The sequence below is a fragment of the Ammospiza caudacuta genome, chromosome 5, assembly GCF_027887145.1.
Source record: "Ammospiza caudacuta isolate bAmmCau1 chromosome 5, bAmmCau1.pri, whole genome shotgun sequence".
NCBI lineage: Eukaryota > Metazoa > Chordata > Aves > Passeriformes > Passerellidae > Ammospiza > Ammospiza caudacuta.
The window spans coordinates 5,228,834-5,246,414 of NC_080597.1; the positions used below are offsets into that span (position 1 = coordinate 5,228,834).

The 17,581-nt window shown below is 40.2% G+C and overlaps 1 protein-coding gene across 2 annotated transcripts in view; it reads right to left on the reverse strand.

The window, feature by feature from the left end:
• The window catches only part of CACNA1C (calcium voltage-gated channel subunit alpha1 C), a 454,710-nt gene that overhangs the window by 144,265 nt on the left and 292,864 nt on the right, over positions 1 to 17,581 (reverse strand). Inside the window, exon 8 of one of the 2 annotated variants that reach the window (XM_058806025.1) lies at positions 656 to 759. In XM_058806025.1, the coding sequence (XP_058662008.1) occupies positions 656 to 759 (104 nt within the window). Of the gene's footprint in view, positions 1 to 655; positions 760 to 1,135; positions 1,240 to 17,581 lie in introns of both variants that reach the window. The other variant, XM_058806026.1, reaches the window with a different exon arrangement.

Below are 17,581 nucleotides of genomic sequence, written 5' to 3' on the forward strand. Positions count from 1 at the left end.
GTCTGGATGTCTTAAAAATGCTTAAACACTAAAAGGACTTCTCCTGCTTCTCTGTTCATCCTTGGAAAAGGTCAGAGGAAAATGATCTTTTCTCCCTGCATCATGCCAAGTTTGCAATCTGCACAATAGAGAAGATGGGCTTACTGAAGGAGAAACGTGCCCAAGACTCTCTCCAGGGAAAATAGTCTCCTGGTAGGCTGTGCTTCAGATGTTCTAAACAATGTGAAAATTTCTCCTGTGAGAAGACATAATTTGGCAGGAATTTCATCCCTGCAGATGTAAACGGATTTGTCTCATGCTCTCATTCCTCCTTCAGTCCTACTGACTCTTCCAGAAATTCTACTATAATCCCCTTCTATGGTGTGTGGGTTGCTTTGCCCACAGGAGAGCACAGCGCTGTCCTCTTCCCACAGTGTACAGGTAGAGGAATGTGTTACAGACAAAAATTGTCTTATATTCTTTTGATTTAGTCAAAAGACTCCTTCTGTGGTACTAGGAATGCTGTATTTTGCTATTGGCACAGCAATAGCCTAGGCCTTGAGGTTCTTGAGATCAACCCACCACTGACCGTTGTTTTGGTAACCAGAGAGTAGGAATAGAAACACAAATTTTTAAAAAATAAACAATAATAAAACATTTTCCTGGTACTGCTTACCCGCTAAGTACACCGAGAACCAAGTTAAGTACAAAAAATGACCCTATGATGATTAGTGTAACAAAATAGATCCAGGGCCAGTCCCTTCCTATGGCATCATTGACCTGGAAGAGTGGAATGATAATTAGTGAGACAAGCTCAGATTCTGAGCACTGCAAGGCTCCAGCCAAAGAGATCCCAAGTCACCAGCAGTAAGGTTCTTCAATAGCCAGTTTTCTGGAAATTTATGACAGGTTGACATAAATAATTTTGAAGGCCCTGAGGTTGAATTTTTCTGTCAGGGAATAACACCGCTTTTGTTACCTGTATTGTTATTTGCAATAATTGGACATTTTGTCAAAGTATTTCAGAGCTGATGTGAAGCTTCCTTGGATTCAGATTTTTAATCCCTCTGAAAGTATCCTGGTGACAGGGAAGAACCCTTATTATGGAGTCTTGCCCTGTAGCATTGGAAAAAGGACACCAAAACTGTCAGCTTACCCGCTCAACACACCAAGAACCAGATTTAGAACGAAAAAGGATCCAAAGATGACCAGACTGACAAAATACACCCATGGTAACTCATAGCCCATAGCGTCCTGCATCTGGAAAGATGAAGGAAAGTTAGAAGACAGAGAGGGAAAGCAGAAATGATTAGGCAAAGGAGCAGATGGAAAGGTCTGTAAATAGAGCCTGTGGTTGGTTTACACATAATCATACCATGTGTTTCTCTTTGTTCTTTCTGATGTGACCACTCCTTTGATTGTTTTTTTCATCTATTTCCTCATTGATCTATTATTAATCAGTGACTAATACAGCCTAAGATATAACAATGTGCCCTACTGGCATTTCCTTGGATGCTCAAAATTGTGGACTTACTTTTTGGAATTTACTTAAAACACCTCAAAGGGTCCACCCCATGAATTCTAAACTTGGCTTCTCACATATATGTCCCTCTGCTGCCAGGGAAAATACTTCTAGTTTTTGGTAGGCATTGCCACAGTGTACTGTCAGATCACATTTACTTCCCATGTGTAGCACAGGTACCTCAGAGAGGAGCAGGTGGGAACTGGGCAAATACTGATCTTTCTGTGTAAATCTTCACAGTTTACCATAGTGAGGGCAGTAGCTTTGTTCTTTCAAGGAAGGTCTTTTCAAGACCCATCATGTTCTGACCTGGCCAAGTGTTTCCTAAAGCTTCCTCACAAGCTTCATTCTCTTGGCTTGAAGGATGATTCACTTATCTAAACACAATTCCTACACAACTGAATACTAGGAGAATTTCAGAGTGTAAACTGAATGACATGGATTTCACACTACTTTAAGCATCTTCACATGAAGGAGGGGGACTTATCTTAGCACCAGAACCTGTATTATATGAGGTCCAGTTCTAGCCCACAATAAGATCTTGTACATATTCTAAAAGCATCTTGTACATAAACGCTATTTCATCTTGAAGTCTCCTTCAAAGTTCAAAATTTTGGAAAGTTGCTGGATACCTTAATAGAATCTCACTTTCATAATAGTATCAAAAATACCAGAGTCCCTTCTTTACTCTTCATAAACAATTATCTTTGAATCCAGAAATAGCATCATTAAAGCAACAGATGGTGGTTAACATTTTCAGGAGCACTAAATTGATTTATGAACATAAATTGCAGAATTTTAAGTACCTAAAGGCATAAAGAAATCTACATTCCTTTGTTTTCCACTCTTTTGAAAATTTTGTCTTTTCTTTCCAGGAAAATGCTCTTTCCTTTGCAACCTAAACATCTGTTGGAATCACAGGAGAAATATCCTTCCATACATGGACCTCAAGATTCATAACAAGTCAGGAAAGGGATTTCAGACCTTCAATAGGACAATAGGACAATAATCAGTTCTTCCAAAGTAGAGTCACTAAAGTTCTTGTCTGGCAATAGTCCTCAGTCAATGGACTGATCCAGAACTCCATCTCAGCTCCTTCAGCTGCCACTGATTTAAAGTAGACTCACTAACAAATAAGCTTAAAATCTGCCTCTGTGTAAACAGTTCATCAGCTCCTTCCTCACAGGATAAATACATTTGGTGGGCAGAAGAGTACCTGAGATGTTAACATTCCCTAGGCATAATAAACTCCTCCCTTTTTTATAGTTTTGCAGGATTTTTCAGTTAGTTTATAAATCTTACTAATTACTATTTGTGCTTGCAAGCCACATTTCATCCCATGTGACCAAAAAGTGGCACCCCTGGTGTCTGCTGCATATCAGGGCTTTAATGAGAATAAAACATCTTCAAGTATAAAGATGGAAGCAAAAGCTCACCTGAGATCCCAGCTGGGAAACCAGGAAGGCAAAACATAAATGCCCAAGTTGGAATTAAGTAAAGAAATGAGATTTAACACCCTCTCTCTCCTACAAAGAACACCAATATCTATTTAAAGCAATCTGCACAAACAATGAGTATGGATGACATTGAAAAACTACCATAAGAATTTACCTCTGTGGGCACAATGATGAATTGACATCCCTCTAATTATGATAGATGGTGATAAAACAGCCTGAGCTGCATGGCATTTATCTATCATCAGTTTGGGATTTTTTGTCAGCTGGAAAAGTAGAACTTCTCAAAGCTGTGGTACAAGGGAATTGTAGAGCAAAAGCCAGAGTGCCAGGTGCAGAGGTCATATTCATGTCAGAAGAAGAACAAACCTTCCCCGCCATGAAGAAATTTCCAGATGGCAAGAACTTCCACCATGTCCTGGTAAAGTATCTAACTAGAATATAGTGTACTCTGTTATTCCCAATGCCTGCACAATTGCATAACAATTGTACCAGCTAGCATCAGCACAAATTAGTCCTGTAAAGCAGACCTGCATTCTGGTACAGCAGAGCATTTGGGACTTCTCAGACTGAAAATTTCAGAGGTCAGCTTTTTATCTCCTTTTTATTGCACATTTATATACATAACAGAGAAGCTGAGGGGCAGAGACAGCAAGAGCTTCTCAAGCATAGAGAAACTGCCAGTATTTGGCAGACAGCTGAGTCTGTCTCTGTTGCTGGACTTCTCTGTGTTTGGTGCTCTGTCTTTTTTTCTTTAGTAGCACATGAGATTATTCCTGTGGGACCGACCCACAGGTGACAGGAGTGTATGTTACATGAACATATGTTAAGTGATTGTTAAATTATGTTAAAACCTCCTTGCAATAAGGAAACAGTACTCTGTGAGCTCCTGAAAAACAGCTGCAGGAGAAATGCAGAGAAATAGGTTGTTTGGTGAAAGCTGGGGGGAAAAGGAGTAGACTTACTCAAAGCAGTAAAGCAAGGCCAGGGGTGTTGCCTTCTGCACCCTCCTGAGTGCAGAAAATGAAGTCTGCAAAATACATTTTGTACTGCTACCCCCAGAAAACAGGAACCAACTCAGTTATAGGTTACCTCTCCAGGATGAGCAGCTCCTGGTACACAGCTCAGTTTTTTGGTGCCTGAGTGCAACACTTCTCCCTGAGTGTTTACTACAAACCCTAGGAATCCCAACAGAAAAGGTAGATCATCTTCTAAATTCACAGTTCTAAACAAAGACTAAAATATCAACCAGTTGAGGTCCAAATTACAACTTTCAGTCCAGGTGATTGCAACCTGATGCCAACTTCAGCATGTGTGGAACAATAGTTACATCAGCTGGAAGCTCAGAATGAGTGGGAAGCTGCAGATTGTCATTTATGGAAATAATTCTGCTTTCTGAGTCAAGCTGCCCAACCTCTCACAGCTCACATCTCAACACTTACATGTCACTACTCTCAACAGCAAGGAAGCTGGCACATTTCAGAGCATTCATGCATCATCTCTCAGAGAGCTTGGAGAAAAGGATTCCTTCTCATTATTATTTCCTACATAGTCTCTCTGGCACTGTGGGGAGATCATTTGGCTCATTATGCCTCAGCTTTCCAATCTGCAAAGTGGGAAACTACCCTGCTTCACTGGGTACTGTCAAAGAAACCACTCAGTTTCATGACAAAAAGAGGTCATTTCAGCATACCCAAGGTCTGCTGGAAGAGCTCCATCTTTGCCAAGCACCCTTAACTGCTCTCATGCCTGTAGCGTTTCGGCAGAGGCTTTTCTCTCAATGGTACAGGTAATCACCTAGAAATAACACCAGGGGTTTTAGTTCTATATTCTGCTGATCTCAATTACTATCAGCAGTTTCAGTAAGGGCCAAGGAATAAAAGTCTTTCTTAACAGACCTTTGTGCCTCTGTCTTCTGGTTCTTCAGAAGACACAGGTGAGATCACATTGGCAATGCCACAGGAGACATTCATGCATTAGTTGTTTGGTCATTTTTTTTTCTTTCCCAGGGATAATAGTCTGGCACATTTGCAAGTGTCTCATTCCTTACACAGGCACCACAGTTCAAAGACAATATAATAAAACCTATTACCACAGTGGTTGAGCATCACCAAGCACAGGCTTTCAGTCACTTAATGGGAGGGGTAGGCACAATTCACTAAATTCTGCTGACTTTATATGTCACACACTCACACCCTGACACTTTGTGGTGAATGTCTTTCAAAAACAACAGAGGGTCACAGGAAAAGTTTAATCCATCAGAAAAGGGCAGCTGCAAATCAGTCAATGGAAAGCAGCAAGTTGAATAAAAAATGAAATCTGCCTTGTTTAGTGCACAGTGCTGGAGAGCTGCAGCTTAATGGAAAGTAAGTTAGGGCACCTGGGCTAGGCTTCTGTTCCTCAAATAAATTGTTAATTGATTTCTAATGACTATAGAATGGTGTGATAACACTTTTTAAAATGCTAGTACTACAAGTATTCTATAATGAAGTGTAGTATTCTATAAGGAAGTGTATAACCTTTCACAGAATAACATTAATTGAGAGGAGCAGCATATTTAATAAAATTAAAGGGCAGCAAATTTGGAAATTTTGCATAGAAATGCTATTTTCTGTAACCCATCTGTGGAATTTACTGCTTCAGAAAACAACCTAGCCAAAACTAATGGCTATGGCCAGTAGGAAGATCTCTAGCTGAAACCAAGTGTTTCTTGTGGCAATCTAAAATTGGAGATTATTGGGAGTGGAAGACAGCAGAAATAACAAATAACTGTCACTAAATCTATCCTTCAGCTTGAAGACTTTGTTTTGAAAATCATCTTTTTCAGGAGCAGGGCTTAAGCACCTTTCTTACTTTTGGGATGTGTAGAAGTCATTTTCTCAGCTCAGATCAAAGATCTCATGGTAGGCTACTGGCAGGCAGAGCTCAGGGGATGCATAAAGGGCCATGCAGGTATTGATGAGTGGGATATTTATCATTGATCAAGGAGGTTTTGCTTCAAACATAAATTTTCCTTTTCCACCTCCTCTTTTAAAATTTACACTCATACAGTCAGGGAACAAAAAAGATGCCATAAATCCAGGTGATCCTTCAGAAATAATTAAGGTAGGGTGAATTTCCTACAAAGTGCCTGCATACATCTGTCCAGTGAAGAACCAAAACTTTGAAACATCTACCTTTCCTCATGCTAGACATATTTCATCAGCAGAAACAGATGAAGAAGAAAATATTCATCCTAAATGAGAAAAATTATATTGCTGGCAGCTCCTAACAACATCTAACTAACAACCATAACTGGTGACCACCGGATTTTTGAGGCTGCTCTGCAAAGAAGAAAAAAATATTTTCCTCAACAAAACAATATCTTCTGGTTAACTTCTCAACTGCAGACCCAATTTGGGCTTAATAACTCTTGGCTCTGCAGTACTTTGAGTCTTTACCTTGAAAGCTCTTGGGAATTATCAGAGGACATGTGACAAGAAGGTTTGACTCCTGTCTTTCTCTTAATTTCTGCTTACAGATCTGAGACATCTGAGAATTATCTTATTTGGTCTTAACTTGCAGTGGGTAATAGGATTGTGACTATTGAGACTGTGACACAAATAAGTCAACCCTCAAATATGCAGAAATTTAGTGCTTTTAGCTCTGGTAATGAATCCTGTACATTATGTTTTTATCTGATTTCTAAACTCTATACTTCTTATAATGGGATTTTATGTAATAGTTGTGATAATTATATTAACTATGCAATTTTTAATATATTGTAAACCTTGCTGCTTTTAACAAGGAAATTGCTTATTACTATTCTCAATTTCTAATTTTACAAATCTGTAAATGCTTAAAAGAAGCCCCAGAAATATGTCAATGAGGTGACACAGAATTAAAGATTGAGTTACAAGAGACACAGTACTAAAATTGACTTTCTGTGTATGATAGGCTCAGTAAGCAAACTTTGTCCAACCTGTGGGGAAAACCAGAGATTGTTTCTTTAGCACTGAAATCCTGCATCTCCTGAATCTGCTGGTTTATTTGGAGCCTGAATGGTGTGAGGTTGCTCATGTGTATCATGTCAATAAAGACATTAAAAAAGTCATACTTTTACTTGATAAATTCCTGGTTGTTCTCCACATACATAGTAAGTAAGTCTATAGACACAACATACATTCATCTGACTTCACCATTCAGAGAAGGAGCAAGGAAAGGATCATATTTCCTATTACCCAGCACATATCCTAAAAGGTGGATTTAGTGCATTATTACATAAGCATGCAGATTCTACCTTGCAGATCCTCCCTTATGTAAAATCTAATTAATTGTCTTTGCTTGGTTGGTTTTTCATCCAGCACTCATGTGTTTGTATAATTCAAGGCACATAAATGAATAATTCCACTGAGGCCAATGGTCAATATTATTGTTACCAGTGGAAAAGAGCTGATATGAATAAGTGCTTTCCTTGAATAGGCTGGGGCACAGAACGGGGAGGAATGTATGATTAGGAGTTAATCTTCAGAAATTCCTCAGGAAAAAAATTGAAGCTTAATAACATAGTGACTAAAAAATGATAAAAAACATTTAAGCATTTCCATCTATAAATTTGAGTGCATCATTAAAAGTATTATCATCTTGTTGACCTGGAATAGTCTTTCAGGCATTCTGAGTCTTTAGGACAGGGGAAAAGGAGTGGAAAATTAAAGTCTCAGAGCTGACTCAAGAGAGAGAGATGGGGGTAAAAAAATGACAAAAAGTCCTAAATTTGTAATAAGCAAAAATGTAAAAACTAAAATAAACTAGACTGACTTTTAATGACTTAGGAACAATAGTTTGAAACACAGGCAAAGGCTTCCAGATGTCTTTGCTCTTGGTCTAGGTAGAATTTTTCGCTAAGCATCAACATCCTAATAATCTTAGAAGGACTCCAAGCCACAGTCACTCCTTAAAACCGTTCCTAAATTCACATTTTGTAGCTGGTGCTATCAGATTGATGCAAAGAAGACACCAGAGAGTTCAACCCAGCTTCAGTTTGAATAGATGACAGTCAAAGGAACAAGCAGCACCTGATCAGCTGGTCCTGTTTTTAAAATCATGTTTCTTTTATTTTGAAGTACTGAAGGAAAAAGGAAATTTTAAGCTCAGTTGTCTTCTCCAAGCTCATATGGCTCTACTTACTGTGTTACCTCAACTATGGAATTTCACAAATTCTGTATGTGCATTCTCTAGGTACATATAAGTACCCATAACTTTTTTCAATGTCTTCATGAGAAAGGCAAGACAGAGCTGGGTGAAGACAAGGGCACAGGGATCATGAACCAGGGCAGAGAATACTCCAGACAGGTTATTCTGTTATAGAGCCACTGTGGGATAAAGATGAATAATTTAGGTAAGATTCATCACATGTTGGAGAAATAGTAGGACAGTAGAAAAGTAAGAGGATTCCAATGTTTGGCTTGGTTCTCCAATCGTTCTGTATACTCTGTAGAGATGGAAAGAGCAAATTAAAATTCACTCTGAGGCAGAATCATTGGCAATTTGTACAGAATTCTCTGCAGGAGCTAAATGGAGCCATTAACTGAGAAAGGACTGCCTCGATGAGGACAACAGAAACATCAAGATTAATTTGCAACAGAGAACCCTTGAGAAAGAATCAAAGAAACTGCAGCTATGGAAGATGATTCCAGAAGAGAGAAGGGGGAGATGGCAGACAGATCTGAGAATGGGGAATCTGCAGAGTTTGCTTCTTTACCTCTCCTAACAAAGACTGAAGGTCTTCAAAGATGTTGAACCTGCTATAAATGTCCTCAGCCAAGTACACCTGCCCTGACCCAGATGAACCATCACTTGTGGTTTATTAATTAAAAGCTTTCGGTGTAGCTATATTTCATTGCTACACTGCCTAAGCTCCCTGGCAAGAGGGTGCAGTCTCCAGAAGTGACCAAGATTCCCCACACAGTCCTGCACAGAAGGCAAATGGAAGCAGTGCTGGGGCTAAATCTCTGGAACCATGAGAGGACAGCCTCCTGCAGGAGATCCACCTTGACTGGCCTGAGCTTCCTGGGGACACTTGGCAAAGGCAGGAGTCCCACAGAAGGGTCCTACCAGGTTGCTGCCACCTGCTCAAGAGCAAGGTAGGAGATGAGATCAGCTCTGCCTCAGAACCAGGTCACTGCTTGATGGCAAAGTGAAAAACATGTCAAATAGCTCACATGAGCTTCTCTAAAGTTATACAGGAATGCCATTTTGCTGTCACATGGAGCAAACCATGTTTGCTTTGGTTCCATGCAGTTTGAGGGAAGTGCATTGCTACCATGAATTTGCCACACTTATTTTTTATAGCAGGACATTTTCCTCCCTCATTAAATACAGGCCCCTTTTCAAGGATATGCACATTTTTATCAGCTAAGAAAGATTGTATAAAGTCAGAGAAACATAGAAAAGGGTCAAACTTTCATCTATCTAGTCCCAGATGACTGATACTGACAGTATGTTGTCACTGAGTCTTTCCACTGTGTTTTTTAGCTCTCAGTATATAAGCACTGAAATCCACAACATTATTTTACTTGTTAGTAAACTTCCACATTAATATTTCATCTGTTTTCAGCTTGGGTGCACATTGTTTTTAACAGTCTGATGTTTTTTACCAGACCCAGCCATTATAAAAAAAACAAGGTCTCTGTCTGATGGTAAGGAAGAGAATTACAGCTTGCATTCAAATACCAGCAGGTCAAAATGTCTGTGGCACACAATGCTGCAGCTGAGTTGTTTTCCACTGCAAGTTATTTCTGTTGAAAATGCTTCCTGATCCCATACTTCTCCAGCACAGCAGTTTGTGCTTGCTGGAGAAGGGGGTAATCACAGAACCATTAAGGCTGGAAAAGACCTCTGAAGATCAAGTCCAAGCACCAACCTAAAATCAGCACCCTGTTCAGCACTAGAGGGGAAATGCTGAATGTGTTTAGCAGTGTCCTAGTTAAATCTGTGGTTTCAAATGCCCTTCACCCAAGTTTACTATACAACTTCAACAGGTAGCAGAGGCCATTTAACTTCACACTTTTCAAAACAGAGGGGAAAAAAACCCATAAGGCTCTCCCTTCCCTTTAAAAATCCCAGCAGTGTTACTGGCCTTTGTTTTCACAAAGTTGCAACTTTTATTAGCAACCAGTAGTGCTCCAAAGGGACATGCATCATCATGGCAAATCAGATATCTGAAGAGTGGATTTGCTGACAAAATCTCAGCATATTAAATTTTGTTAATACAACTACCTCTGGGAAATTCCTCTAGTCAGCTAGGAGAGGGGAAACAAAAATTATCAGGAAGCTACCATTTACACATCCTCCCATCCCACCTGTAATTTTGTGCTTTCTTGAGGGACTTCTCTGTTTTTCTGTGAAAACTGGAGGGTGCTACATATCTCTGCAGAATGTTTGAAAATACAGGGATTCTGAACTCCCACTAAAAACAAGAAATCCTTACATCAAAGAAAAATTCTAAGCTCCAATAAAACTCTTGCTTTGCCACTTCACTTGCTTTCTCCAGGCTTATATGTAAAAGAGAGAGAAAAAAAAAAAGGAATGTATCTCAATTCAGTTTAACATGGAACATGTTAACCAAAAGTGAAATATTGAAATTCAATTACTGCAAAGTGATAAAGCAACTCACATTCTAGAGCATGCTGAAACAGCTGCACTTTGAGGATGTAAAAAAATTCCCTGAAACTGTTCCCTCAGAAGTTAGATGGCTTTTCTCAGTGGTGGCTCAGGTCACCCTGTGTGCTCTGAAGCTGTCTGGGCCACACAGACCAGTGGGGAAAGAGCAGGCCAGACACAGAGCCAGGCTGGGCTCTTGAAGATGTGAGGCCCAGACTGAGCAGCTCTTCAGGACTTCCCACAAAAACATCCTGCAGTCTGCTATGCCAAGCCCTTGCTCTTGATCCATCCTGCTGGTTACAGATGGCTGACAGATCATTTTCCCCAACTCTCCTGTACTCAGCAGCTGACATCAATAATAATATTATACTGGCCTGCTTAATACTCTGCTCTTCATGGTTCCTGAAGAGTGGATCTGCTTAGAGGAGGTTCATGCCTTTTGAGCCACCTGCAGTGTTCTGCCAAAGCAGAGGGGCCAAGAATGCTCTCCTTTTTCTCATCTGACTGATTACATGGGTGCTTGTTGAGTGAATTTGCAATTTGCAGAAATGCCATGGAGTGACCTCCAAAAATTGTTTGGTCTTGTGTGACTTAATCAGGATTTTAATTCAGAGCTCCAGAGATAAAAGTCACAGAGATTTATGTGAGTTGCCCTATTCCCACATAAGTGTGTACAACTTTTTTTTCCATTTAAAAGGAAAAGGTTGGGCTTTGGAAAAGTCATTAAAGAGCCCAAAGGCTATTTAGCCACAGTTCTTTCATTACAGCCACTGCAGCAGTTCCATCTCTTACTGCTACTCAGTTATGTAAAAACCTTTTTGCCCTTTAAAGTCTTTGGAAATTCACTCCAAAAGAATAAAGTGCTCAATTCAAGCATAAAAATATCCCCTATGGTGGTGCGTTTCCAAATATAAAAATTTAACTTCATCTTAGAATTCTGGGCTATCCCTTCTTATCTCTGCTTATTTTGTGTTTACATTTGCATGGCTGATTATCCAGAAAGGATACTCTGCCTGTGTAACTATTGCTGTTTTATAAATGCTTCTATTTGTCTCAGTGCAGACTGATAGCAATTTCTTCCACGGCTACATCAGAACAGTACTGATTGCTGCATGCACAGGAATATAAAAGTACACACTATTCATTGATTTCCATAGTCAATTAAGTCCTTAAAAATAAAAACTATGAAAAACAGCACTGTAAGATGTAGATAATCACTACCTTCTTTAAAAAGTGAAGACAAGACTGTCAATTTTTTTTGCACTTGATCAGTTTATCCCAAGTTCTTCCATATTCAATTCACAATTTAGGAATCCTAGGAAAATTCTACATTTTAGATAATTAATCCAGTTTCCAATCGTGAAATCAGATCCAAAATTCTCAATAAAATGTACAATATCTAGAACTCCTAGCACACAGATAATAAACCTTTGTCTGAGAGGCAGTCAGGGATACTGTAAAAGCTCTAGAGGTTTGCTGAGGAAATTATTATCAAAGAGCCTGAATGAGCTCCAGCTGCATTACTGACACAAAACTGCCCCTTCTCCTTTTCTTATGAGTCTTATAAGCAACACCACGTAGGCAAGATCAATGCAACAACCTGACTGACTCCTTCTAGATGTGCTTTAAAAGTCAATAGAGTCAATGCTCTGTGGTGAATATTCATAGAACAGTTTGGGTTTGAAAGGACCCTTAAAGGCCATCTAGTCCAACCCCTGCAATGAAAAGAGACAACTCCCGCCAGATGAGGCTGCTCACAGCCCTTGCCAACTGGACCTTTAATGTTCCCAGGGGTGGGGAGTCCATCACCTCTCTGGGCAAACTGTGCCAGAGTTTTCCCACCCTCACTGTAAACATTTTCTTCCTAATGTCTGATTTAAATCTGTCCACTTTCCATTTTAATTCATCATCCTCTGTCCCATCACTACATGCCCTTGTAAGAGAGCCCCTCCAGCTCCCTTGCAGGTCCCCTCTAGGTACTGGGAGGTCTCCCTGGAGCTCTCCTTCTGTTCTCCAGACTGAACAACCCCAGCTCTCTCAGCCTTCCACAGAATCACAGACTTTCCTCTCAGGAGAGCTCCTCCAGCCCTCTGATCATCTTCCTGGCCCTGCTCTGCACTCAGCCCAACAGCTCCATGTCCTGCCTGTGCTGGGCCCCAGGGCTGGATGCAGCACAAGAGTGAGCAGAGGGGCAGAATCCCCTCCCTCCCCTGCTGCCCACAGTGCCTTGGATGCAGCCCAGGGCATGGCTGTGGGCACATTGCTGGGTTATGTCCAGCCTCTCATCCACCAAAACCCACAAGCCCTTCCCAGAGGGAGACTGATACCTCTGATTGACTTCTAAACCCTTCATTTTACACTTGTGGTCTCTGTGTATTTTGGAAGATGTGCTCAATATTGTTTTTAGGTCTCCAGTTTGGGTGCAGTTCAGAGGGTTGGAGTTACAAGGAGACAGTTCTACAGTGGGCCATGGGTGCAGATAAACGATACCCTTATGACCACTCATCATACTGAGGCCTCATATCCTGCCCAGGCAGAAATCCCTCTGAAACCAATGAATAAAGCCAATATTAATGGACTAATTCTCTTTGCAGGCAGGAAGGACTTGATATTCACAGTAACACTGGTGAAGAGTTAATTGTATTGCCCTTTGTCTTAAAAGCAAGAGGTTAAAAAAGTTAAACTCAAAATACACAATAATTTAATAAATGGTTCTATACCCATGACTTGTGTCCTGACCTTGGGCCTATTTCCTTGTCTTTTTCTTTCCCAGGATCTAGGTAATGAACCAGTCTGTTATTTGTGAATTTGTCTAGTAGATATGGGTCCACAGCTAACAAATCTGATTATGTATTTTTCAAAATATCATCATTTCTTGATAAAACTGGTGGTAGGGCTCAAGAAGTGCACCCACAAACAGAGGCACTCAAAATCCTAAATTGTGTAGAAATGTCCCAGTAGTTTAGCTCTTAATTTTCAAGCTCTGGGACAACAGATTAAAGACAAGAACAGTCTTTGTGGTGATTAGACAGCAGCAATTAGGATACAGTCTAAAGAAGAACAAAAGAAAGAAAAGTGAAAGGGCAACAGAAGGACAGGGCTATTAAAAAGGTCCTTCCTACACAGGAGCACTGGGCAGAGGGTCTTTATTAACACCTCCCATAACCAACCCAAAAGAGCTTATTTTTAATAGAGAGTTTCTTTTTATATAGAGGAAGAGGGCTGAGAAGTCCAAAGTTGAGTTCTGAAGGGCTCATAAAGATTTCGTTTCACACAACAAGTGTACTGAACAAATGTTCAGCAGCAGGTTTTTGTGGCAGGTGCCAAGGAGTAAGTCACTGCTGTTACTCACTTTGGAGTCAGTGGTACAGCAACCATTACAGTTGCATGCACAGTTGTTAACAAGGAAAAGGAAAGCAGACTGAGGTCAGCATTTATGCAAATTAAATGTGTAAACTGCTTTTTCAGTGCATTGATGCTGTGGCCCTTCAGTGCTCTGAACTATGGCCCCTCTCCCCTTACCCACTACTGTTTCAGCAGATGGAGATGAAATAACCTCTGCAATCACAGTGATGGGCTGCTCACAGTTGCATGCTTATTCTCTGTAAATTTTTCACATTCATGCAAACCCCTGCCAAAAAGATGATTAAAAAACCTCAACCCAACAACAATAAAAGCCCAGCATTTTCTTGGAGGGGCGGAGGTGGATGGAGAATAAACACCATGGAAACATGTAGACAGATATATTCTTAGAATCAGATCATTCTCTTTTGTGGAAAGCCTTACTAATTCAAGCTTAAGTGCTGCAAGAATAAAGGGTTAGAAGGAAAAACACAGCTGGCGAAAATTGGGGGTTGTAGCTCTGCATTTAATGTCTTCCACTTTGTGGCAATATCTCTGAATTTCTCATGTCTTCCTCATTGGCTGCAACAGGCTGGAGGAGGGGGGTGAGAAAAGCTCACAGAATCTGTCAATGCTGTCAGCAAAGTAAATTACATCTGTTGTTCAATTTGTTCCATTCTGATTTCATGATGGGAATGTAAGGGTGACTGTAAGCCCCTGTTTCAAGCTGATTTAGTGACTCTTGAAAGTATGACCTCAAAGACTGAGAGGTGGAGGGAAGTTCCAGGGCAGCCTGTGTGTACATCTATATGTGCTTCTCTCTGCTGTCCCTGGGGATGTGATGCTCCTGAAGGTTTACACTAATTGAGTCTCACCGAGTTGTCTCTCACTGCACTGTGGTGGCTCTTCTGTACTGCTTTAGACTATTAACTCATTTTTTTTGCCTAGGGGCTGGGGAAGACTAACAAGGATTTTTTTTATATCTGAGGGAGTCAACTTATTATGTGCCAGTTTGGACATCTCTTCCAGGGACAGGTTAGTGGCCTGGATGTCATCCAGGCTTGGCCTTAGTCCATCTATAATAATACCACACTCCTAAGTTTACACTTAGAGCCTTGAGGTAAATTGCTCCTGGAGGCACTGCATGTTATTTTCAGAGACTCCACCAAGTATTCTCAAGTGTTGTCCAAATGACATGGGTCAGAGCCAAGACTCCAAAACTGATGGCAGGCTCAGGGTTGCTCATTATTAATAATCTTCAAGCAGATGAAGCAGAATTACTCAATCCTAGAATTCAAGCTGTAAGGGGCAAGCAGAACAACTCAGGACCAGGTTCTCCACTACCCAGCAATGTGAACAGCCCAATACAACATAATCTGGTTGTGTTTTGCAATTTCTCTGTGCTTTGTTTTCATTTATATGTACAATTGCTTAGATGCAGGGCAGTGGAGAGACCAGGCATGTAAAACTGAGGCTGCAGTGGATAGATTTGCATGCAGTGTCACAGGTCTCCAGCTGCAGAGAGCACATTTCACACAAAGATGAAAACTTTTCTAGAGACAGGGCACTGGCCAAATTGTGTTTAACTCAGAAACAAAGCTTGCCCTGCAGGAGAGTAACAAACTGATTAAAAATAATTAAAAAGAAGATCCATTAGGCAAGGTTGAAAGAACTGAATCTCCTCAGATTAGAAAAAGATTAAGGGAAAACACACAATGCCTACAAATATTTAAACACTACGTTATGAACTGCTCAGAGATTAATTTTCCTTCTTAGTCAACAAGACAATACAAAATAATGGACTGCAGCAGAGGCTGGTTACAAAATACCAAACGATTCAATTTGCAACATCTGGATTTTCATCTGCTGCTGGAAGTTTCCAAGACAGATAGGTCTTCAGAAATGGGTCTTGGTGCTTGCACCAAGCAAGTTGCTAATGCAGGCTGATCACACACTAAGGAGAGTTTTGAGATAATAACCTCAGATCCTTCTAGAATGCATAAGAAAAGTTATAATGGGACATATCATAAGAGTGCCTGTCTGCTCAGTGGCTCTGTGGACTGAGTGCCCATGAGACCAAGGTGCCTGCATGGGACAAAATAAACTTGTAAGACTGAGGCCGTACAGGAGATGTGTTTCTACAAACACTTAACACTCTCTTTCACAAAGATCAATTCTTCAGTGAAGAGTCAACAAAGCTGTTTTGCACAGATTTTCATCCTGTCCAATACAGTTATTTCACATTAAAAATTTGGCTCTTTTAAAGTAATTATCCTACCTCCCATGATAGCACTGTCAACATGTTTTCCCTAACATTTTTCTTTCTCATTTCAAAAGAAACCAATCTACTCACAAGTCTTATCTGCTAAGAGAGAGAAAGAGGAGATTGGAAAGTGTATTGATCTTAGTGATGTCAAGTCCTTCTAGGGAATAAAAGTTTATTGCTCTCCTGTCTCTGATTATCTTTTTGTGAGGATGTGGATCACAGGCTGGGGAATAGTACTCCATGAGAGAGGAGACAGGCTTCCCTGCACAGGTAGAAAACCTGCACAAGGAAGCATGAAGAAGGAAGCAGTAAGCTGAAGTTAAAATTTGAAGAGCTATTAAGTGAATTAGGAGTCTAGGGCTTGTGGAAGGTCACACAGCTTTCTAACTTTCAAACATGCAGCTTTAACCTTGCAAACTGTGGCACAGGACAGACATTGCTTTCATGAAATGACTACTATATTTTTCAGGGCAACATGCTGAAATGTGCTAAGCTCCCTCCATTCTCACTGGGAGCAATGCAGAAATCTAGGAATCTGTCAAAAGTTGAGTTGTTTTTGGTTATTTTTAATAAAATAAGAAAATATAATTGAGAAGCACTTCTAGAAAAGCTCAAAGCAAGGGAATTGCTCCATTGTTTCAACACTTCTAGCCAAGTAATTCAGCTCAGAGCTTTATCTGTTGTTCTGCTGAGTTTTAGGTCAGGCACACATTTTCAGGTTTAATAAGGGAGCAAAGAAAACTCTCTACATCTGCATATATGTCCTTGGAAGACTAATCACAACAGATACAGATGCCTAATCAGGGCCTTGGTAAGTCCTCACATTGTACTATGACTGCATGTGAGAAATCTCAACAGCATGATCAAGATTTTGCAAAATACAAAGTGACATCCTGACCTTTAGAAATTAATGAGAATTTTGCCATTGACCTCAGCAGGACCCCAGATTCAAACCTTGTTATCTACCCTGAATTGCAGAGGAGCTAAGAACTTGACAGTCTGCTTGAGCTTTGAAATCTCAGCACTTTTAAATATTAGCTCATTAGCTTACATTTTTAAGTATAATGAATGGCCTCTGAAAATCATCACCTAAAATTTTTGCCTGCAAAATTGTCCAATTTGCAGCCAAAATTTTCTTACACTCTTTCTATCTTTACTTTCAGTTTAAAATGGACAACAAACTCTATATTTCTAATTTAAATAACTGTGCAGATTTACTCCCTTATAAAGCAAAATTTAATTTGATTTTTGTGACCTCACTGTGGTTTCAGGAGATTTTTCAGAGCTAAGAAGAGAATAGCCTCCTATCTCTGCACCCTGTGGAGATGCAGCTCTCAACGGGTTATCTATGACAAGTCCACTCTTCCTCAGCCAAAA